Genomic DNA, 23840 nt, shown 5'->3' with positions numbered 1-23840 from the left:
ATAGGTATATTCATGCAGTAATTACACTTTTCCACAGGGTCAGAGACCGATGAGCACCAGGGCTGTGCTGCAGATTGCTTCAGCTGCCTCCTGCTGTCCCTGCGTGAAGCTCTGATCTTTTTTGACAGATACTCTCAAGCTGTGTTTCTTAATGAAACTGTCTTTAAAATAGCAGTCTGTGGGGCTACAGAGCTATGATTTTTTTTACAGTTGTGTATCTGAAACAATTTTATATGTTGTTTGAAATTGCTTCATTAAGCTGAACACAGTAGTTCCAAACATACTTCTGCTCCCTGTAGGCAGCAGCACTTACAGATGCAGGCATCTTCGGTTGCCTAAGTTTCTCCAGTTGCGTGTGGAAATAATTGCAAGACACAAAGAACAATATTAAAAATTCCTCGTGCTTTCCTTGCTTGGTTTATGGCAGAGGTCTGTTGAGTCAAATACTTTGTATCTGGCTTGTTTAAAGATGACTGCTGTCTTCTTGTGCTGTTATTGAGATTCTTGTCCACAGTTTCACAGTCTACCTGCACAGAATTTCCAGAAAACACTGCTGAAAACGCTTTGCAGTTTTTGTCTTGAGTATCCCAACTCATTTGGCAATTTTGGAAGTAAATACCTTCATAAATCTTTAGATTCCAAGATGTCTGTAACAAGAACTTTGCATGCTGTGGCTAAAGAGTTAAGACAATTTAAACACAGTATAAATAGCAGTAAATAATGTGTTTTAAAAAGCCTGAGTCACAGGTACTTTCACATTCTTGTTGACCTCTTTCAAGTGGACAAGAAGACCTCATTTTCAATCCAAAAAAAAAACAGAAATTAAGATGTTTAAATAAATCAATCTTACATCTTTAGGACAGAACTCCAAGGCTTCATAATCACCTTAGAAAGCAGGGATCTTACAAACTGAGGGAAAACTGAAGCATTTAAGCCAAATTTTCATCTGTCTTCTGCACTTGAACTTGTCAACTTTGCACATGAACCCTCTGTACCTGTTATCATCATATTTATGCACACTAAAGTGCAAGTAAAAGGTCAGGTTAGGTAGCAGGGCTCTGTGTAGTTTGTTACACAGTTCACATATGCTGATGTGGTATGTCGTATTTCCTCAAATGGAAATTTGAGGATACTTTCTCAGAATGTGTCGGCCGCGCATCTCAAAAACATTTGGTTAGTCTTACTGCAACCCCCGCACAAAATTAGGTAACATGTTTAGTGTGAGGCTCAAAATATTCAGCCTTGGCTAACACCAAAACCAATTAGAAGGTCATTGCTTCACCACGTGTTTTATTTCTGTATTAAAGTCAACCAGCACCTAGCAGTTCCTCTGAAAAAGGAAGGAAGAGAAAAACTGTGAAGTCTGCAGTTCTAGCACAAAAATTGTCAGCATTATAAAAAGCCCTTATCTCTTTGTTTATGAGTTTGTTAACTAGAAAGATGTTTGCTTAAGATTTTTTTTTTTTCTTCTTTGAGATTGCTTTACCATTTTTAACTTTAGGAGGTAGCTGTCATGTCAAGAACAGTTGTGGAGCAAATAAGCAGCCCTTCTTGCTTGTTCATAGCACAGTTTCAGCTTTGGCTCCCATGGGGATACAAGCATAGTTTGTATTTCTGCATCTCTGGGACAGAACAGAATTGTCTAGTTTCTTGTTTTGTCTTTTGGTTTTGTTTCAATCTTACTTAGGTTAGGCATAGTTATGTAAAATTCCCAAACCAAGTAAAACAAATCTTTTATGGTCTGTCTGATCTCCCAGCCTTTTCATTTCTGATGTTAAGACATTTTTATTTCTGATTTGCTACACACAAAAGCCGAAGTGACTGAAATTTTGATACTGGATCAAAACCTGGCAGCTAGTAGACTAGAAAGCTGTGAGGGAAAACATTGTTCTGTATGCATGAGATAGGAAAATTAATCATCGGAGCACAAGGGTTTTTGATGTTTAAGTTTTGTATAGGACTTGTCCCACTAATACCGGCATAAATCTTACACAAATATCCCGAGTAATACACGTGTTTGCTAATAGCTTGTTTGATTTTGAACTTGCTTCAGTCACTTTGGCAAAATCCTATTCCTGAGTGAGAAAAAGAGTAACCGGGCCCACAGCCTTCAAGCACACAGCTACAGCAGTGAGTCACCTCGTTGCTTTCAGTACTGCCTTGGGACCTTTAATGAGCGCAGTTGGTCGGAGTGCCGTGTCCCAGGACAACCACAAAGCACGCCGGCGAGCAAATCCTGCCGGGTATTAGATCAGTACTGAGTCAGAGGGGAAAGAAATACTCACCAGCCCCTCGGTCACGTAAAGTGCTCGGTGGAATAGGTCCTCTGGGTATGCAATGGCTGCACCCACTGTCTTCTTTCCATCATTTTTCCTCACAGGGTGGTGTGCCAGTTCCCTAAACCAAATCTGTGGAAATGAAATTAAAAAGGGGGTGAATCTGACTTGCAGATACCTACGAGGCTTTCATCTTTTTTATTAAGAAATTGGAAATGTTCATATGTATATGTATATGCACGTATGCACACACAGATATAATCTGTCATTTGCCTTACAGATGATTAAAAGTCCTTTGACTGTGACTTTTTAAAATTACTGTCCCATCAGTCAGCTGAAATTGCTTTTAGGCAGTACAGCTGTGTCGAACAAGTCATGAGATTCCAGGTTAATTTCTCTCAAATCTTCAAGTGACTTGGCACGAGAGAGGGCCGGTGGTGATGCTGAACCTCCCACTCCTTTGGAAATGCAGAGGAGCAGATGGTGACACCTGAAGCTGCCCTTCCCGGCACCTATGGAAAACCCGGCCTTGTGACTCGGGCTGCTGAAACCCGGGCTTGGCATGCCAGGCATAGTGAGCGGCCGGAGCTGAGCAGTGTATTTGAGTACCAGTATCTGGTTTTCCTGTGGATTTTGAAATGTCAGAAACTCTACTAAAGTTCATAAGCCTTTAAGGAAAAAGGCCCTGACACAAGAAAAGGAGGGAAAAAGAAACAGGAGGGATCTAAGTCCATGTTGCTTCACAAAATTTTGTGAAGTCTTTTGCACCTGTGCAAAATGTTTATAAAGAGACACTCAGCTAACATGTTGGTAGCACTTTGTTTATTTGCTTCTCACAGGTGTAAATGATTAAATAAAATGCCAAGCAGTGAAGGATTCAGCATAATGATAGCACTGTTTTAGCTTGCTCTGCATGGCTTGTTCTATTAATATATGTTTGTGGTCAGGAAGGAACGCAGTCTCACTTCGCTAAAATCTGAAACTCGGTAAAGCATAATATGTGCAGTATTAATTTTGGTTTGACACCTGCCAGGCAAAGATCTTCACCAGCCAAAGGCATTCTTCTGAACCGAGTTCCATCTGTTGTGCAGATCTTTGATTCTGATATTTCTGACTTACTGAAGCCAAGGCAAAAAGAAGAGCCAGCTCGAAGAAAAATCTCTAGGCAGAATGAACAGTTTTATCAAGGCTAAGTATAATGGCTTGTTGTCATACTTGGTTTAAGTCCTGCAAGGGAAAAATGTGTGACTGGTTGTGTTACATAACAAAACAGCCCTTCATGCTGGCACTGTTAGTTTTGTTGTTGCAGGAGAGAAACATCTACAGCTAAGTCCAAGCGCATGATTTTATTGTTGAAATGCTGCAGCCTTTAGAAAGATTTCTTGGTAGGAAAGTTGCTAGGAAAAAAAAATTACTTATTGTGCTCTGCAGATAAACATCCTGTAGATTCTGCCGTGGTTCTTACTTGCAAAGGAACAGCAGAATTAATACTTGCCTCAGCTCCTTGAAAGACAGCTCCAGCTATTTAAAATAAGCATTCAAGAGGTTTCTGTCACAAGAAGTTAAATTTCAATCCCCGTGACAAAAGTTGCATGATGAGTTTGTCACATAGCTGACAAAATAATCATTAATTGCTCCAGTTGTCTTTGTTTTGCACTTAGAGTGGGTGAGTTGCTCTGTCAGAGCTGCCCTGCCCACCTGGGTAAACATTTGCTTCCTATGGAACCACAAGAAGTCTACTGCAAGTATTAATGCGCTTTATGATCGTCATGGCTCCGTACAACCATCCTCTGATTGTTAATTATTATTTGTGATAGGATGGAGAAGAGACTTGATTGAGGGAAATGATGGCTCTGTATGGTTCAGACTGGTAATTAATGGTTGAATGTGTCATGAGTATTATTGAACTCTACTGAATTCACTAAGAACTGCAGAGTATTCAAAATTATATAGAAATCCACTGACATACTTTAGAATTTGATTTTCAGCATTATTTCTAGTCTTGATTCTTGGTGTGACGGATGGCATGTGAGCCAGAGAGTCTTGTCTCTGCTCCGTCACGCAATCAGGTAGCTTTGTGCTAGCAGATGGGTGCACCTGGCTTCTAAAAGCACGGTCACACCTGTTCTTCCCATATAACTTTTCAAGGCATCAGATTTATTTAAGCAGTTCTTCCAAATAATTCCTAAAAGCTCAGGTGTTCCTCAGAACCTTTCCATTAACTAGACGTTGCTTTTTTCTTTAGTGTGATGTTCCATGCTCGTTCGTGCATTTATACCAAAGGTGTCACTGCAAGGATGCAGTCATTAGCTGTGGCTTCAGTGCTGGTGCACACGGCTTATTTAGAAATCCATGGGAAATATCAGCAAATTTTGCTTCCACTTCAGGTACAGGAGCAGTCAGTATCAAATCCTGCAAAAACTAGAGTAGTATAAAAACACTGTATAATTCAATCCAATCTTGTCTGTAATGCTTAGGTAATCCTGCCTAAAAAGAGAGCAGATATTAAAACCTCTTGTGTTTGTGTTGTCTTTGCACAGACATTATTTTCCTTGTATGCATCTGTAGCCACCATTTTATTTGTGGAATCGTTTATCTGATTTCATGGTATGCAACCGCAGAGAAATACTAGATAGGATTGTAATTCTTTCATTTTTCACACAGGTCACAGAATAAAATCCACAGCATTAACTGCTGAAACTTCATCCCTGCTCTTCCCAATAAAAAGCAAATGAAAAGTGAAATGTGGATCTGTTTCAGCTCCTCAAACACAGGGGTTGTTTCCTACAGCTTGAAAAGGGTGAAAACTTAAGACAGCTTGGATTTATTTAGGGGCTTCCCTGTCAATCTGTTTAACATGGATTAAACATGGGCTGGTACTGAAGGCCATCAGTACTGCAGAAATCTGTGGAAGTACAAAACGTGTAAGACACATTACAAAAAAGTTCAAGACTGGGCAGCTACTGAAACTGAATAGTGAGAATACAACTGAAAACTTTCGTCACAAATTCCGAATGTTTATGTTTCAGGTTTTAGCAGTCTGTTGCCACATCCGCAGCTACTATGCAGTCATTAGCAAGTGATAAAGAATACATGAACTAGCTGCTGCTGGTATCGAGCCAAAATAGAAACATCTGCATTCTCGAATTGCCTGTAATTTTACAAAATTTTATGCTGCCTCCTTTTCATACCCCGGTACCAAAAATGCAGTTAGTGTCACAAAGCATGGAGCCTTAGAGAGCACAAAGAAGAGAGTGCCAGTGAATGAAGATATATGGACCTTTTAATTCCTGCAGTAATGTAGAATCCCAGGAGCATTTTGGCAGGAAGGAGTTGAACCTGGTACCACGGGTGAATTCTGCTTCTCTTGAGGGAGACCATTTAAAGTTGCCGTAGATTTGATTATTGCAAAATCACGGCCACATTTTTTTTTCTGCATGTTGACTGCCATGGTATTATATTCAAATTTATTTAAAATAAGACAGAGAACTTCCTATCATGTAGTGCAAGTTTTAAAAAAACAGCATGATGTGGAAGAACACAGCCAATCTTAATAATTTATATTTACTTTCATTTTGATTAGTGTCTTTGATAATTTAATTATGAGAAGTGGAAATGTAAATTACTATAATAGAAGTACACTTATGCTAAGTGTATTTTATGATCACTAATTGACAGAGGTTGGTTTTTATACATACACATTCTGTATATTAATGACTGTGTGGATTCATCAGACCAGAAATTATCAATGTACAGAAACTTTAAAATCCTTCAGTTGTGAAGCATACCTATGGCAGATACTCAACATGAAATTCTCTGTCAATTTCGTTTTACTGTAGTAGTGTTGTCAGTGGAAAAAATGTGCAGCATTCTACTTTTTTTTTTTTTTTTAATGTGCTTAAGGTGCAGGTTTCATTCTGTAGTTCAGTCTGAGTATTTAACTGACCAAGATTTGATTTTGATTGCATTAGAGGAGATAGTATTTATTCTGGATTTATACAGGCATTCTTGGGAAGCTAATTGGACCTGCTGTTCCTGCAAAGGTGTAGGTTTTCCATCCCCAGGATTTTCCCATGTTAATTCAGTTTTGTGGAAGGAGAGGGAGTTCCCAAGCAGAGATCAGCGTATACTTGGCTGTCATCATTCAGTGGTGTCCTCTGATTCAAAGATCGAAGCCGAAATTCCTTTAAGTGGTATATTCTTTATTGCAGCGCTGGATGCACGGGGGATCTCTCCACCTATCGTGCATACCCAAAGCGGAAAGCAGTCTTGAATTTATACAATCAATCTATCAATATTCTACAAGCGCCTATACATATGCATTACCTATCCCCGCCTTCCCTCGCTTCTCATGCTAATTAGCCTTTTGGCACCTTGCGCCTGCGTAGAGCCTCCCAAGAATTGTGGGCAGGGGTCTTTGGGACGTGGGCAGGGGTCTTTGGGAGGAAGACCCCGAGTCTTCCTCACAGTGTACTTTTCACCTTTGGTCAGGAATCTGCTGAATTGGCATGTTTCTTAATTGCGAGAGCTGGTTGTTGCCAATTCTTCCGTTTGTTGTATCTTTATAATGAATTCCAATGTCCAATTTTGAGATTTATAGTCCTTACATTTGTTTCTCTGTCCGTCCGCCGCTTCCTTATCATGAGTTCCAGTGTCTTGTTTCGAGATATACAGTCCATGTCTGGGGATTGTCCTTGCCTCCCCAATGCCTCCCCAATACCTCCTTAATCAATCCCCCCTTTTCTTTTCCCATGCAAATTCTTTTGCATCAGATACTTTCATTATTTACAGTAACACAACAAAGCAGGCATCTAAACAACATGCACACAAATATTCCTAACACTACTAATGTGATTAGAGCAATGAACACTTGTTCCCACCATTGGAAGTTGGGCAACCAGGCGGTTAACTTATTCCATATTTCACTAAAACTCCATGAAAGATCATCTTTACTGATCTCATGTAGGACCCTTGTCTGCTTCCATATTTCTTCCAGGTCGGTAGAGATCCTTCCACTCTGATCTACATACATACAACAACTTGTATTTATTACTGTACAGACTCCCCCTTGAGCGGCCAGTAACAAGTCTAGGGCCATCCGATTTTGTAATACTACCTGTGATAAACTAGATATCTCTTCTTGTTGAGCCTTTATAGCATCCAGAGTTTTGTTTTCTAACTTCTCTATAATTGCAGAAATATTAACCATCGCCTTTTCCAATTCATTCACTCCTAACCATGGGATAAACCATTGAACAAAACTATGAAAAGCGGTGTGTCTCTCTATCAATGGATTGTTAATTTTTCGTCTAATTCTCCAGATATGATTTCTCAAGTAACCTCGAGGCACTACATCATGTACTGTCATACTGGGGACTACTGCTCCAAGAGTGCAAGTTCCCTTCCAGTTCTCGGGCAAGACCTTACGGGCTGTATCATTGCATAGCCAATACCACCCTTTTCCTTCTGGAACCGTCCAGCTGGTTGAATTTGCCCAACTGCTAGTTGTACTAATATCAATTGTTTGATTACAAGATGTCTGATTTCCCACATAAGTAGTACCCGTATTTATACAATCCTGTTTTCCCATACCCTTAGGCGGGTTACACCTTTGTACACATACATAGTAAGATTCCAATGGCACGAAGCTACTAACTTCTAGTTCCAAAACTTCTTCATATTTTTGACCCCAAGATGTGTTTTCCCACAAATTAGTCCAAGGTAAGTTTGCAGGCAAGGGAATCCTGATTAACGATACACCCTTATTCCCATGCTGTGGCAGATGGGTGCATACCCAACAGTTTGTCTTATTAATTACTTGAGAAATTGTTTGTATCAGGGACAGGTGTAAGTTCTCATCCCAAACTGCCCACCCCGAATCTGAGAACCACACCCCTGCAATCATTAGGATCTGGAAAACCATAATTTTGTTGGTCCAATTGGAGTGGTGGTCCATATCCTCGCCAGGGCCTTCTTCACCCTCGAATCGTGGATCCAAGCTGCTTGCTCCTTAATCTTAATGGCGGTGTGTGTTGTCAGTAATACCTGGTATGGTCCCGTCCACTTTCCTTCCGTTTTTCCTCTAGGGGTTGTCCTGAAAAAGTCTTTATATATATAATCCCTGAGCTTAAAAGGGTGGATTGGTTGATCCAACCGTCTAGCCCAGGTCCTGAGAACAAATTTATGTACTTTATTTAATTATTTCTGAAGTTCAGTTATATATGCACATAAATATTCTCATCCTAACTGCGTTCGGTCCTCTCCACTAAATAGAAATGGATATGGCCTTCCATATAAGATTTCAAAGGGACTCAAATTCCCTTTTATTCTAGGTTTAACTCAAATTCTAAGTAATGCTAAAGGGAGGGATTGAGGTCATGACAAATTAGATTCTTGTCCGATTTTAGCTATTTGTTGTTTAATTAAATGTTTCATTTTTTCTACCTGTCCACTTGCCTGCGGTCTATAAAGAGTATGCAGTTGTCTTTAGAATATCTTTAGAATCTTACTTATCTGTTGTACCACTTGCACACAAAAATGTGAAACTCTATCAGAAGACATTGCTACTAGAATCCCAAAGCATGGTATTTTTTCATCTAACAAGACTTTAACCACTTCTTCTTGCTTTGTTTGTTCGACAGGGAAAGGCTTCAGGCCTTCCTGAAATCATGTCAGTCAGAACCAGTAAATAACAATACCCCCCTTTTCTAGGGAGTTCTGAAAAATCAATTTGCCACAGTTGCCCCGAATAATTTCCTTTACTGATTATTCCAAATTTTATTCTATTCTTGGTATTGGGGTTATTGTGTAAGCAAATGCTACATTGTTGAGTTACTTGTTTTATTGTTGTATATAAATTTTGTTCCACTAATGTCTGACTCAGGCTCTTATGCAATGTGTCAGCTCCCCGATGTGTTTTATTGTGTTCTGTAAGAACTATGGGCCATATCAAATTAGAGGGTATTATTACACAGTTATCTTTTAAATATACTCATCTATCTGGTTTCATTTTACCTTTCAAATCTTCAATTAATTTTAAGTCTTCTTTTGTATAATTTGGCTTTTTGGTTCATATATATAGTTTGGATTTTACCGTCTGGTATTAAAGACAATGCCTTCACCTCAGTTATTTCAGGTGCCTGTTTAGCCTCCTGATCTGCCAATCGATTTCCAATTTCAAAATCAGAGTTTCCCTTTTGGTGTCCTTGGCAATGCATCATAGCTACCTTTTCTGATTGTTTTACAGCCTGTAACAATTTTAAAATTTCTTCAGCATGTTTTCTTTTTGTTTTCCCTGAGCAGTCAGCAATCCACGTTCTTTCCATATCGCTCCATGAGCATGTACCACGCCGAATGCATATTTAGAGTCTGTCCAAATACTTATTTTCCTTCCTGCTGCTAGTTCCAGTGCTCGTGTAAGAGCAATTATCTCTGCTTTCTGGGCGGATGTCCCAGGGGGTAATGGTTTAGACTCAATTACCTGTTGAGCAGTTGTAACAGCATATCCTGCCTTACGTTGTCCTTGTTTTACAAAGCTGCTCCCATCAGTATACCAAGATTCGTCAGCATCTTCTAAAGGTTCTTCCTTAAGATTGGGTCGACTAGAATACACAGTCTCTATTGTTTCTATACAATCATGAGTTATAGGTTCATCCAGAGTTCCACTAAGGAAAGAAGCTGGATTTACGACATTAGTGACCACAATTTCCACATCATCTAGTTCTACTAATATTGCTTGATATTTTAAAATCATCAATTCTTGTTTAAAGACTTTTTGTGCTTCTCCAGTCCAGACTAACTTTGACTGGTTAATCTTTATCAATTCACATAGAGGCTTTACCAATCGTCCATAATTATAAATCCAAAGGCGACACCAACCTGTCATTCCTAAAAAGGTTTGTAGCTCCTTTACCGTTTGAGGTTCTGGAGTCCGGCAAATGACTTCCTTATGTTCAGTTCCTAGTTCTCGTTGTCCTCCCGAAATTTCAAATCCCAGATAGGTCACACTTTGTTGAGCCAGCTGGACTTTCTGTCAAGAGACTTGATATCCATTTTAAACCCAGAAAATTAAGAAAACTTATAGTCCATTGAATACAGCTCCCTTTAGTCTCGGTAGCTATTAAGAGATCATCTACATATTGTAACAAAGCACCTTCAGTGTCCGGAGGCATCCATGTTTCGAGTTCCCTTGCTAATTGGTTTCCAAAAATAGTGGGGCTATTCTTGAATCCTTGAGGTAGTAATGTCCACGTAAACTGCGTCTTTTCTGCCTGAATTGGGATTTTCCCATTCAAAGGCAAATAGGTTTTGGCTTTCTGTGGCTAAGCCTAGGCAGAAGAAGGCGTCTTTTAAATCCAGTACGGTAAACCAGACTTGACTATTCTTTAATTTAGTCGGCAAAGTATAAGGGTTTGCCACTACTGGATGTATATCCTCAGTGATCTTATTTATGGCCCTCAGATCCTGAACTAGCCTATATCTTTTCCCATCTGCCTTTTTAATTGGCAATATGGGTGTATTGTATTCTGATTCGCATTCAATCAATAATCCATACTGTATAAATCTATCAATTATCTCTTTAATTCCTTTCCTATCTTCTATCCTCAAAGGATATTACTTAACCTTAACGGGTTTCTCTCCTGGCTTTAATTTAATAATTATTAAGGTCACATTTTTGCTCTTCCAGGGACTTCGGTAGCCCAAACTCCTGGACATATTGATCTGTGATCTCTAAAGGTATTTCACTTTTAGGGTCAGTTTGTATTAGTGCCAAGCTTAACACATTTATTAGTTGTTCTCCTCCTATTCTTAATTTCATTTTCCCTTTTTCAACGACAATTTCTGCTCCTAATTGCTCTAATAAATCTCTACCTAAGAGTGCCCATGAGGAGTTAGGCGTATATAAAAATCTGTGTATGCCCCATTGTTTCCCTAACTTGTACTTCAAAGGTTCACAAAAATAAGCCTTTTCGGTTACACCTTGTCCTGGTTTCAGTTAGATTTTGTCTTATCAAACTGTCTTTATCTCAACTCACGGGCTTCACTTTCCATTTCTCTCCCCCCGTCTCAGAGAGGGAGGGGGAGGGTGAGCGAACGGCTGTGTGGTGTTTAGCTGCCAGCCGGGTTAAACCACAACACACCTTTTACCCTAGCATAATAATTCTGTGCAGGCATTAATGCTTGATTTAGAACTGAATACGTTGCCCCATATCAATAAGAAATTTCACTTCCATTCCTCCCCTAGCTTCATTATAATCAGTGGAGGATCCGCTAGGGTAGATTCCCCAGGTCCCCGTTATTCCTGTTGAAATCAGGGACCAATGATTACCCTAGAAAAAGGCTAGTCAATTTGTCCTCCGAAGCCAGGTCCAAACCGTTTTGTTTTATTTATTTATTTATTTTCATTACATTTCAGAGTTGGTCCAAAAATTCCATAGGGGTTTCTTTTAGACCTTGTTGGAAGCATATTCTCAATTCCCAATTCATCCAGATTTTAGTATTTACTTAGCCGTTCATAATTTTAGGGATGATTAGGGTCTCAGTGGGGTCGGTCAGGGGAATGCAGTTGTCCACAGTTCCCTGAGCGGTCCCATCGGTAATCTGAGCTCGCACATGAACTCAGGTTGTTTTAAGAGTTAACTGTTTTTCTGTTTCCATAACAACTCTCTCTCGGACCCATCATGATCCATTTGCCCCAAAGGGCTAACACCCATGATTTTAAGATCTCTGCCTAGAGCAGAGGCAGAACTATTAACATTCCTACATCCTCTTTCCCTGCTCATTCAACTTCAAACACCTTTAACACTTTCAACAACCCTTTTAACACTTCCTTTATCTTTCTCCAGCCTGTACTTCTCTAATGCCAACATCAAAGGCTTAGTCAGGGGCCAACTTAATTCCGTACCTTTTCCCACCAAGATGCTGAAACAACATCAGTATACAACATTTCATCCTATTCTCCTTCTCAAAACCAACATTAACTGTAGCAAAACATTAGAGTTTAAAGTTCCATTTAGGGGCCACTTTTCTCCACATTCCAGCTTATAAAGCGGCCACCATTTATTACAATATTTTATCAATGTTTTCCTGTTCACACTTCCACCGGCAGATCCTCCAATATCCTTCCAGTGACTCAAAACACATCCTAACGCACTTTTCTTAGGAATTTCACTGCTTACTCGCCCCCCCATTTTCCAGTTTACACTTTCAGAATACACGTGTTACTTACAAAAGCGTATCACAAAAACGTATCACTCACAAAATTACAGGCACGCAATATCTTTCAGTAGCGATGTCACAAAGCTACTATTACCAGCAATATTGCTAAAATCACAATAACAATAGTCAGAGTCAAATTCCACATGCGATAAGTCAGAAAACCGAACTGTGTAACACCATAACGATATCTTTCTTATAACAACGCCACGAACCTACTATTACCACCAGAAAAATAGCCAAAATCACAGTAACAATAACCAGAGTTAAATACCATACTCCATGAGTCAGAAAACCGAAATAAACAACACAATTCCAGATGGACCTTAAAGCGAGCTCTTTCCTTAAGGTCCCCAAATATACTTATGGTGCTTACCACAAAGTATATACCAAACACTGCCTCGCAGAAGATCACCTTCTGACTTACAGACAGTTCCAGATACAGATGGACCCCAAGGTCCCCAAATATACTTGTGGTACTAACCACAAAGTATATACCAAACACTGTCCTGCAGAAGTCACCTTCCGACTTACTGGACAGTCCCAGATGACCGGTCTACCAGAAAACCAAACCAGAATAAAGAATATACTCACTTACAATGATGGGGTCCTTGTCTGCCTCCGCAGTGATCCGGTGAGTCGAGGAGTCCCTCCGGGAAATCCCGGGGGTACCCTAGGGAGTCCTGTCCCCAGCGGGTCCTGCGGACCGGCAGAGAGGTAGTCCCATCTGGGGTGCCAGATTGATTCAAAGATCGAAGCCGAAATTCCTTTAAGTGGTATATTCTTTATTGCAGCGCTGGATGCACGGGGGATCTCTCCACCTATCGTGCATACCCAAAGCGGAAAGCAGTCTTGAATTTATACAATCAATCTATCAATATTCTACAAGCGCCTATACATATGCATTACCTATCCCCGCCTTCCCTCGCTTCTCATGCTAATTAGCCTTTTGGCACCTTGCGCCTGCGTAGAGCCTCCCAAGAATTGTGGGCAGGGGTCTTTGGGACGTGGGCAGGGGTCTTTGGGAGGAAGACCCCGAGTCTTCCTCACAGTGTACTTTTCACCTTTGGTCAGGAATCTGCTGAATTGGCATGTTTCTTAATTGCGAGAGCTGGTTGTTGCCAATTCTTCCGTTTGTTGTATCTTTATAATGAATTCCAATGTCCAATTTTGAGATTTATAGTCCTTACATTTGTTTCTCTGTCCGTCCGCCGCTTCCTTATCATGAGTTCCAGTGTCTTGTTTCGAGATATACAGTCCATGTCTGGGGATTGTCCTTGCCTCCCCAATGCCTCCCCAATACCTCCTTAATCACCTCTGATATACTCAAACAGGTTGAAAGAGGTAGGCATGGCTGTCTCATTGGTAGTGAGCAGAAACCTACAGAGGAGGCAACAAGCACAGAGAAGTGGAGCAACAACCACAGTCTGCGAACTTGACATAGAAACAGCTGTGCACATGCTAAAAGCAGAAGGCTATACATCTTCTCTAAGTCATTTTAATCTTTTTCTGTAAATTATTTTAATCTGAGCGTATTAACCTTATGTACAGAAAGATATCTATAATGGGGTCAGCTGTCAGTGTTCAGGTTTTACAGGATACGGTTCCACTTTTCTCGCTCCCTGGTAAAACACTTTTTGATCCCCGGTGACCAGGGGTGGACCTTAGTGGTTTTGAACATACTTTGGATGGGTTGCATGCTCCGTGTTGTTCACAGAGTTATAGAAAAAAAATAGCTCCACGGTGATATATGGAAGAGAAATATTTTTCCACGTTCCCTGGAGCATGATTATTTGGAGCTGTTACAAAACACCAGTGTTCTCTTCCCTGCCTTTGAATCAGTCTGGTGTTTAATTAGCAGCAACAAGTAGAAAAAACAACACCCAAATTACAGAGCAGGGGTTGGTTTCTGGATAGTCTATTCTACTTTTTTTACTGATCAGTGATTTGAGCTAGTGTCTCATATTGAATGGGTCCTGAATCAGACCTTCTGAAGTTCACAACAAGGAAATAGCCTTATGCTGCTTCATTTCCATTTTTAATTTGCACAGGACAGAATAAGTGCTGCACTCCCCACGCAGTAGTGCCAAATGCTGTATATCTAGCATGATACTTTCCCGTTTGGCACTCCAGCCATCCATTGCCGCAGGTTGGCTTAGTGCTGGTGGATTTGGATGTGCTGTGCGAGGAGGGCAGGCATTTGCCTGCGTTCCGCCTGTTAGAACAGGGCTGGGAGGGAACAGCTGAAAGGAAAGCAGAAGAGCAGTGCACAAAAGGAGGCCCACTGTCACCACCCACCCCCTTTTCTAACAAACCCAGCCAACCCACCCCCTGCAGTTACCCAGCAGTTAACCTGTTTGTTCCACCCTTCCCACCGTCACCACCTTCACCTTCTGGTCTTTGACTTCAGTGAAGGACAGCACCCACTGGGAGCCAAGACTCGTAATCTCTTTCCCTTTTATCTGGGGTCTCTGGCAGCTCGTGAGGGGCTGCAGCTCTCTGAAGTCTCAGCTCCCTCCTTTACCAGGGGCGTTACACCTTCCAGTTCAGGTTCTGCAACCCCACCTCAGTGCTCTCGAAAGCTTGTCCCAACCTGATCCTCCAGGTGTTGTTCTGCTCCGTGACAGACCCAGTTCGGCTGTTGTGCTCGGGCCAAGGGGATTACACTTTAAAGCGAATCTACACGGTTATATGCAAGTTGTTTGCTGTTATGACATTTAGTCATTAAACGATTTCTGGAACATAATGCACCTGCCAAAATACACAGCACACAGTCTGGCAACCACGACCAGGCCCGCTCAGTATCCAGCAGTGTGTCCATGGTTCACACTAGCGGAGTAAGTGTGCTGCGCTCGGAAGGGGCTGGAGGGAAGCAGAGGCTGGCACAAATTCTTCATCATATGTGTTTTCCTTTTGCTGAAGAGCTCCAAATGTGACTGGCTGCTGGTGCATTAGTGATGATTGTTCTGTGGAGCGTTGTCGCTGGGAGCTCCCAACATCTTTGGTGTGGTTTCCTACTGTAAGCAAGGCTGTGCGCTCCTCTTCTGAAGGCTACTGTGTGTATGGAGCTACCCTTACGAGCTTCTGAACCTGTTGGCCAATTCAAGGAAGCCTGCCTAGATGCTGTTGTGGCGAGAATTGATTTCATGAATTTCTTGAGAATTAGTGGGCAGCTGGAGAGGTCCTGTGAGGAACGTGGCTGAAGCAGGAGTCAATCAGCTGCAGGACTCACACCTGGGATAAACAAGGCTTCTTTGGGTTGTTGCTTGTGGGACTGCTTGCTCTAACTTCAGCACTTCTCAGGGAAGAAGTGTACTCCGGATGCCAGGAAAGTTGATTGAAGAGGACTCCGAAATGCTTGCTTTGAACTCTTTAGATATTACAAGCCAGATCTGGTTAGGTGGTCAAGTGAAAAATGTTAAGGACTTGAGTCCAGATCACTGAAGGACTCCGTACACCTACCAACAGGAGATGCTGAGGCCAGATGCATAACTAAGAAACTACTCCTTTCTGTGGTCTCATTCCCAGCTATGTAAGATTTGAAGTCCAGAATCACCTGCCTGTTTGTGATATGATCATACAATAGTTAGTGTTTGTCTAGCTTTGTTTCAGCCAAGGACTCCTGCATTCAATTTTGTTGTGTCTCAGTGTAACCCTTTCTTCCTAGGAGAGTTTTCTCTCTCTCCATCAGGCTCCACTCTGGAGACTAAGAAGTGTTCTTGACCCTTCCCAGGGAAATCTTTCTATTTTTTTCTGGAATGATTTATCTGGAGAAAGGAAATGAAGCGGAGCATGACTGTGCATCTCGGCATTAGGATGTGCAGCTCAGAGAGACCTGGATTCTGATCTCTTTCAGATCTGCTCCTTCCTTCTTATTCAGTGAGTGTGTAAGTGATCATTTTAAATAGATAAAATACAGAGGCAGTGCTGGGAGCCGAAACCAGTCCCCAGAACATCCTTTCCCAAGTGGCAAATTTAAACAGCAGTTATTAGATAACAATGGGCCATGTTATCCCTGGCTCCCTAACAGTATCCTGAACTGCTATGGAGTTGTCCTTACAGGATTAGGTGGTAGCTGATTGGGACTTTTTCAGCACTTGGGAATCAGGTACATTATTTCCATCAAAGTACATAGCAGATGGCAAAAGCCAGAAAATCTTTTTTTTTTTTTTTGTTATATATATATATATTTCATTACATCATTCTATGATCATTACATCATTACATCATGTAAAAATGAATTGACTGCATAAGGGAGGAAGATCTCTGAAACTCTTACAGATGCTTTTTGCCACACACAGAGAGGCCATACTGCCATAAAGGAGAGTGCTTTGTACAAAACCGTGAGGCATTTTGGGCCACTGGCAGTTCTGAGGAATCAGTTGGGTACCTTGCAGATCACCCAAAAATGCCTTGATGCTTTTCGCTGCTGTGCCCAGTGCAGGAGCCAAGCTCATTTGCTCCCCACTGAGTTCTGTCAATATCAAGAGTAAGTCAGTTCCTTGATGCTGATAAAGATTTTCCAGTGACACAAGACAGCCATCAGCTGAGATGATGACGAGAAAAGAAAAGAAAAAAAAAAAAGTTTTAAGTGATTCAAAGCCCATTTTCACTGGACTTTATGTTACATCTTCTCACTTCTGCCAAAGAGGGGCAAACTGGAGTGAGTTCATTTTCCACCCCCCTGCTTGTTACAACATCTTGTAGTCTCATGCTGGAAGCTGGAAATGTCCTGAAGGAAAAGAAATGCAAAAGTGGCAACCAGATGCCTTTGCCCCAGACATATCTTTGGCATCTGGGTTACTCTGTTTTGTCTGGTCCATATCTGTGATAATTTCTATTTATATCCAGGTCTGTTTCCTGTCCACACTCACCAGCATGGCCGTATCTCTCTGTCAGTGCAGCAGCCTGGAAGCACACACGTACACACAGGCCAGAAGTAGTTTTTTTTCAGCTGGGACAGATGGGGTAAAGGTTTAGGGTGAATGAGCTTCCTTGAACAGCTAGAGCTGGCGGCAAGGAGCAGGTGAAGGGGAGAAACCTGTTTGTGCTGCGACTTCAAACAGAAGGAGCTGCAGTTCTTTCTCTGGGTCTGTTCCTACTCCAAAACCAGGGTGGATAACATCCTCCCTGCTTCCAGCCCTGAGGAAGGTGCTTTTCATGGTTCCAGTGCTGCAGCAGCAATCTGGCAGGCAGGCCCAGGTCAGCTCGCTCCCCAGCAAAGAGCTGTCAGCTCGCCGTTTCTCAGGCACTCGGTGGTTTTGGTGTGAGCAGCAGCAGGCTGGGCTCCCTCTCTCCATAGCACGCAGCCGTGGCACTTCACAGCACAGACCGTGTCTACAGCTGTTGTGGTCTTTCACTTGGTGTGCTTACCAGAGGTAGAAACGCTGCAAATGATCTTCCCAGGGAAACCCCTCATCACCTGCCAGGTCCCTGTCTAAGATACACTTCAGAGCACTGCAGCAAGCCTGATAATGAGCAAGCAGCCCAGTGACACCCTGGATGCCAGTCACGTCACCTCTCCCCAGGCCCCATTTCTCCCAACAGTGCAGAACGAATTCTCTGAGCCTAAGCCCACGTCTGTTTTGTCATGTACATCTTCACAGGGGATCCACCTAGAGCTAGAAGAGGATATATGCAAATTGAGGTCTTGGTTTCCTAAATGTAGTTCTCAAATGTAGTCAGAGGATCTGCATAATTGAAACTTTTGCTATAATCTTGCTGCCTCCCTCAGCCTGTTCCTGACCAATGCAGACTATAAGTGAGGGTCTATAGTAAAAGTAACTTAAAAAAGCCGTCTTTAATGTTTTTGCAGTGTGTCCAAAGCAGCTTGGGTGCTGAGGACTGAAAATGCATTTCCCTTTTACCTGAAATGCCCTTGTGTTTATTAAATTAAGGGTGTTATTAGTCCTAGATCATATCCAAACCTTTATGTGATTTTGCATTTGTCATAACGAAATGGTCTCACTAAATATTTCAGTATGCCTCTAAATAATGTTACCTGTCATGTAATACTTGTCTCGGGTTTTTCTCGGTGACTTTGTATGGGAGCTGAAAAAGAGCTATCACAGAAAATAAAATGGGCCTAAAATAACAGGCCTTTGTATTAAATTTAACATTTGGCTTCTGTCCCAGAATTTTCTGCATCCATATTAGAATCAGATGCTAGCTCAAGATGAAAAGATTTCCTGGATGGTTTTTATTCTTATTCTTATTAAAGGGCTGATAACAGGCTGAAGGCAAGATACTTGTTGTAGTAAAAAAATCTGCCTGATATCAAAGGCTGGATGGACAAGCTGACATGTATTGTTGTTAGGCCTCCCTGCTTGATCATATTTCAGTACCATAAAATCGTTCTGCTGGATGTAAAAATTCCAGTGTGAGAGCAAGAGGCTCGGGCTGGCAGGTCATACTCCTTGGGGCACAGGGCTTCCGCCTAGTAGCTGACCATGGGACAATGCAGGGGTTTAGTATGAGCAGATTGGTGGCATGTTGTAGCTGTATTTGTTGTAAAATTTACTTGTTTTCCAACACTTGCGTTCATATTTGCATTCATAAAAGTTACTCGGCTGTCCTGGTGCTCCTGTGGGACTGGAATCATGTGTAATGTGAGGCAGGCCCACCAGCGTTGCTCGGCCGTCTTCAGGGAGTGGTGTTAGGGCTGACAGGGTCACCTAGGTCCTGCCTTCCGTGCCCCTGCTGACACCACCAGCAGTACGTTCATCCTGCAGGCCATGGGCCCTTGTCTTCACAGACGTATCTGTTCAGTGTCTGCAGATGAGGCCTGAAGAGATGAGGTGTTCCTGAGCTCTGTGAAATGGCCTGGGGCCGCCATCCTGTCATGCACCCTCGTGTCTCAGGATCCACTGAGGCCAAAGGGTGGTCTCAAAGCTCAGCCATCACTGTCATAGCTGGGACAGCCCAGGCTGTCTTGGTGACCTGTGGGGAAAGTGGTGCATCCTGTGCCCTGCTCCCAAACCAGCCGCTGCCCCAGTTCCTTTGGCAATGCAGAGACAAAGATCAAAGTGGCTGGAGTTAGCCCCAGCAGGCAGCTCAGCCCCACGCAGCTGCTCACTCACTGTCCCTTGGTGGGATGGGGGAGAGAATCGGGAAGGTAAAAGTGCGAGAACTCATGGGTTGAGATCAGGACAGTTCAGTGGGTAAAGCAGAAGCCGTGCACAAGCAAAGCAAACCAAGGAACCCATTCGCTGCTTCCCATCGGCCGGCAGGTGCTCAGCCACTTCCAGGCAAGCAGGGCTCGTCACGCAGAGCGGTTCCTTGGGAAGACAAACACCACCACTGCTAGCATCCCCCCTTCCTCCTTCTCTACCCCAGCTCTATTGCTGAGCATGATGCCACACGGTGTGGGACACCCCTCTGGTCAGCCTGGGCCAGCTGTCCTGGCTGTGTCCCCTCCCAGCCCCTCACTGGCAGGGCAGCGCGAGGAGCAGGAACAGCCTTGGCTCTGTGCGAGCACTGCTCTGCAACGACTGAAACCATCCCTGTGTTATCACCACTATTCTCATCAAGAATCCCAAACACAGCAGTGTGAGCCTCTATGAAGAAAATTAACTCTATTCCAGCCAAAACCATGACACCTAGATGGTCTTCAGAAAGCGATTTTGCCTTTACTCACAGCATCTCTGTGCAGCACTCGTGTGACTGGGATCAAGCAATATTAATGTTCGCAGGCGCTGGGTGTTCTATGCAAAATCATTTTGTTTTTGAGGAAATCAAGGAGTGGTGCTTTCTGGTGTTGCTGCTCTGCTGTGGCAGAGACTGTGAACATGGTATGGGAGCTATAAATTAGATTTTGCAAAGCAGCTCTTCTGGAGGGAGGCTGCTGCTTTGGATTGGCAGGCTATAATTAGCGTTTTCCTGAGGATATTTTTGCTCTGTTTTGACGCAGTATCTTCGGTGACAAAAGTAGAGTAGCAATTGCAGCCAGCATTGACCGTTCATTTCAGCTTGTGATCTCAAAAGGTATCAGAGAGTGAAAATGTTTTACAGATACGCTGCTTTTCTAAATGCACCTTTTTAAAGCAACTGGTCTGTGGTTTGAATTTGCAGGCAGAGAACCATTTCACCAGCACTGGGCGTTTACAGCATCGACGTCAACATCTGAGCTTATACCCAGCGATCCTTTTATAGTCAACGGAGAGAAATGTGCGTTTTTAGAGGAGCAATTCATCTGGTCTATTTTAGACATCTTCTTTCCGATGAAATGGATTGTCTCCTAGAAGAGCCTATTTCTCTCCTTAGCAATAATTAATCATAGCATAATGAGTTCAGGAGGGGCTATCTATAGTTGGGTGGGATGGAACCCTTGCAGCATATTTCTGAAGAGCACTGTCATCTCACTCTGCTATTAACACTTTTTTTAATTAATTTGTTGTTGTTGTTGTTGTTGTTTTTGAAATGACCACATTGCCATAGCGAAGAGATCACTTGTATTTTTAAGAAATACTTGGCTCGGTGCCTAAGAGATTTTTTTTACCGATGATAATTACAGCTACATTCATGCTTCATTTTGGGAAACGGTGTTGATGGCTTGTTCATACGGGTTCACCTGAACCACGCTTATCAGTTTATTCAAATAAAAGAAGAAAAAAAAACACAAACACAGAAACAAAGGTAGATTTGCCATATATGAGAGGGCACAAAGGGGAATATATTCTGGTAAGTAGCATCTTAGGAGACAGAAAAATTTCTTGTGAACAGCCATCAGCAAAAAAATGGGGCAACACCTGGTAACTAAGGAATCAATTATTTGTGAAGTGTATAAACAGAGAGTCACATGACAGGAGCAATAAGGTTTTGCTGGTCCTGTGTTTGTCATTTGTCACTGTTTCATACTCGTACAACCAGACTGATTTCAGAAGGTGCTGACTGCTGGAAGCACGTTGCTTTTAAACCTTTCTTGTTTGCTACCCCAAAATCCGTAATTACTTTTGAAAGTTTTGGCTTCAGAGCAGAGTTCTGATATCTGGATTATTGACATTCAGAAGCTCCAGGCTCTCTAATAAGGTCCATTGAGCATTAGTTTTCCTCTAATTAATCTTCTGGTTGATTATGTAATTCATTTTTCTGGTTGAGTGTGCATTCTGTTTCTCTAGTTAATTAATTCTTTCACCTCAGCTTTGCTTATTCTCTCCTTTGTCAAGGTTTTACATTAATATTTGCAGCATTGCCTAGAGACATGTGTATGCATGTTCTTTTTCTTCTTTGTTTTTACAGACGTAACTGAAATTGCACCATGTATTTTGAAGAGCTCACCAACAGATCAGCAGATGAACAAGCTTGCAAAGAGACTGGGACCTGAATGGGAGCATATTGTTCTGTGCTTGGGTTTGTCCCATACTGACATCTATCGATGTAAAGTCAATCACCCTCACAACGTGCAGTCACAGATTGTAGCAGCATTTGTCCTGTGGAGACAGCGTTTTGGGAAGAAAGCAACAATCCAAAGTCTGCAAGCCAGTCTGATGGCAGAAGAAGTGGATCCTTCTGTGATACAGTACATGCTCGAGTGAAGCCTTGCTGTTGATTGGGAGCTTTCACGCACTTTACTAAATTAAATAAAGAGGATTCACTAAGATGTATTGAAGATCTGGTGCATCAAACTGGGAGAACTGGGACTGAGAACTGTGATTTTATTAAGCTTATACATTCCAGTTTTCTGTGGCATCTTGTGATTTATAATTCCTTTCATGCCAGATTAATTTTTAGCAGGCATTAAAAAATGGATCACTCTTTCCTGTTCGCTTTTGTACTATTCCAACGGGGATATAAGGTGACACTTAAAGTCCTTGCAAGCAGGAGGCCCTGCAGTGAGTTCAGCAAGGTTTCTGGTTTCACTGCGGGCATAACACTTGGTTTAACCTATATTCTGGACTGTGCAGGAGCCTTTTTTACTGCTGTTCCGTGCTAGTTCCCTGATATCCCAGTAAGAAATGAGAATAATCACTGTTACTAATTTAACAATTTTATAACAGTTATTGCAGGTGGCCCATTTCACATTCATAGAAGTTTTAGCACATACAGTTTCTTGCTAGGCTAGATAGCTGCCACCTCAATCTACCTTTGAAACTGGCCCCAAGCGGAAGTAATGGGAACATGGCATGCCTGTGAGGTTTTTTTCCCATTATTATTTAATGGATGTAGGTTTCTCCAAGGAGACAGGCACTGTGCTTGTATGCTGTCTCTAAGTGTAGCATGGGTGGGGAACTCTCTGGAAAGATATGCAGCAGAAAAGGGACCACAGCATGGGCAGGGGATGGTAAACAGAGCAAGAAGGCGCTTATGAAAAGAGATGACTTCTAGGTCGTCCATGTTTGTCTCAGCTAATAAACTGGAAGATAAGCTGATGTCCAAGCAGTCTTTGTACTATGGTATGTATCCAGGAGTGGCCAGCTGCTCTCTGAGACCTGATGATAAGAGGCTGAATGCATTTAAATTCTTTCTGGATGCTTTCCTGTACCTTAAATTATGAACAAAGTTTGGATGCAGAGTTTCCAGGTCTGTTTATGAACAAGTTCTGGTAGATCATTTAATCTACACAGAGTCATTGCCAAATAAATTCCCGTCTTACAGGATCTGCTCCATATAATTTAACAGATTAACAAACTTGTCAGAATTCTATACTAGGGAAAGAATGAGCCTTTTTGCCTTTTTTCTAAAAATTCTTCCTCTATCCAGATTTTGGAAGACTTCTCCTGAAGATGAAAAATTAGGAAAGACAAAGAAATTTCAAGGACACCCTGCCTGCCGTGTATTTCAGAAGCATGGCAACAGATAACATATCCTGGCAGGATCAGTTCTCCTACAGGTCCTGAAGCAATCTGATGGCATTTCAGTCTTCTGTATACAGATCTGACCTTCAGTAAATCATGATCCTGTTATACCTCACTCAGATCTTAACTAATTATATCCTATTACAGCTACTTACAGAGTTTAAACCTATCAACACGTCCAAAATACACAATAAACAATTTAGGCCTTGTTATTTTTTTTTTATTTTACTATTTCATGATGCTTTAATGCCAGCATATACTTTTCGTTGAAAACCATCATAGAGCAGGTGTAGAGACATCTGACAAATTCGGGTAGACAAGGCTCAGAGCAGGGGATGTGAGAACTCTGCTGGGACTTAAGCAGTGGTGTGAGGGGCAAAGCAGTGTCCATGGCAGCAGCTTGGAGGAACAAAAGCTGGAAATGAGGAGCAGGAAGAACTACTAAAAGCCCAACTTACAGGTGGAAGCTCCCCATCACGTAAATGCAAGTACTTTACTGTGTTCTGAGCCAGCACGGCCCTGGTCTGAACACAAAGGGGTGGCCAAGGGAGCTATC

The 23840-nt window shown here is 42.1% G+C and overlaps 1 protein-coding gene and 1 long non-coding RNA gene across 6 annotated transcripts in view; one reads left to right on the top strand and one right to left on the bottom strand.

Annotated features, from left to right (window-relative positions):
• The window catches only part of CRADD (CASP2 and RIPK1 domain containing adaptor with death domain), an 82487-nt gene extending 60241 nt beyond the window's left edge, over positions 1-22246 (top strand). For all 5 annotated transcript variants that reach the window (XM_072036562.1, XM_027451994.3, XM_038172925.2 and 2 more), the window contains one exon: positions 21729-22246. In XM_072036562.1, the coding sequence (XP_071892663.1) occupies positions 21729-22024 (296 nt within the window). In that variant the 3' untranslated portion in view covers positions 22025-22246. The remainder of the gene's footprint in view (positions 1-21728) is intronic.
• Positions 513-14896, bottom strand: LOC140002276 (uncharacterized). Its single transcript, XR_011808630.1, has 3 exons — positions 14882-14896; positions 2286-13871; positions 513-527 (listed from the first exon to the last, which is right to left on the bottom strand). It is a non-coding gene; the product is annotated as an uncharacterized lncRNA (long non-coding RNA).
• Positions 22247-23840: the final 1594 nt, after the last annotated feature.

Source organism: Anas platyrhynchos, chromosome 1 (assembly GCF_047663525.1).
Source record: "Anas platyrhynchos isolate ZD024472 breed Pekin duck chromosome 1, IASCAAS_PekinDuck_T2T, whole genome shotgun sequence".
Taxonomy (NCBI): Eukaryota; Metazoa; Chordata; class Aves; order Anseriformes; family Anatidae; genus Anas; species Anas platyrhynchos.
The sequence above is the reverse complement of the archived record's forward strand: the minus strand, read 5'-3'. Positions and strand labels throughout refer to the sequence as shown.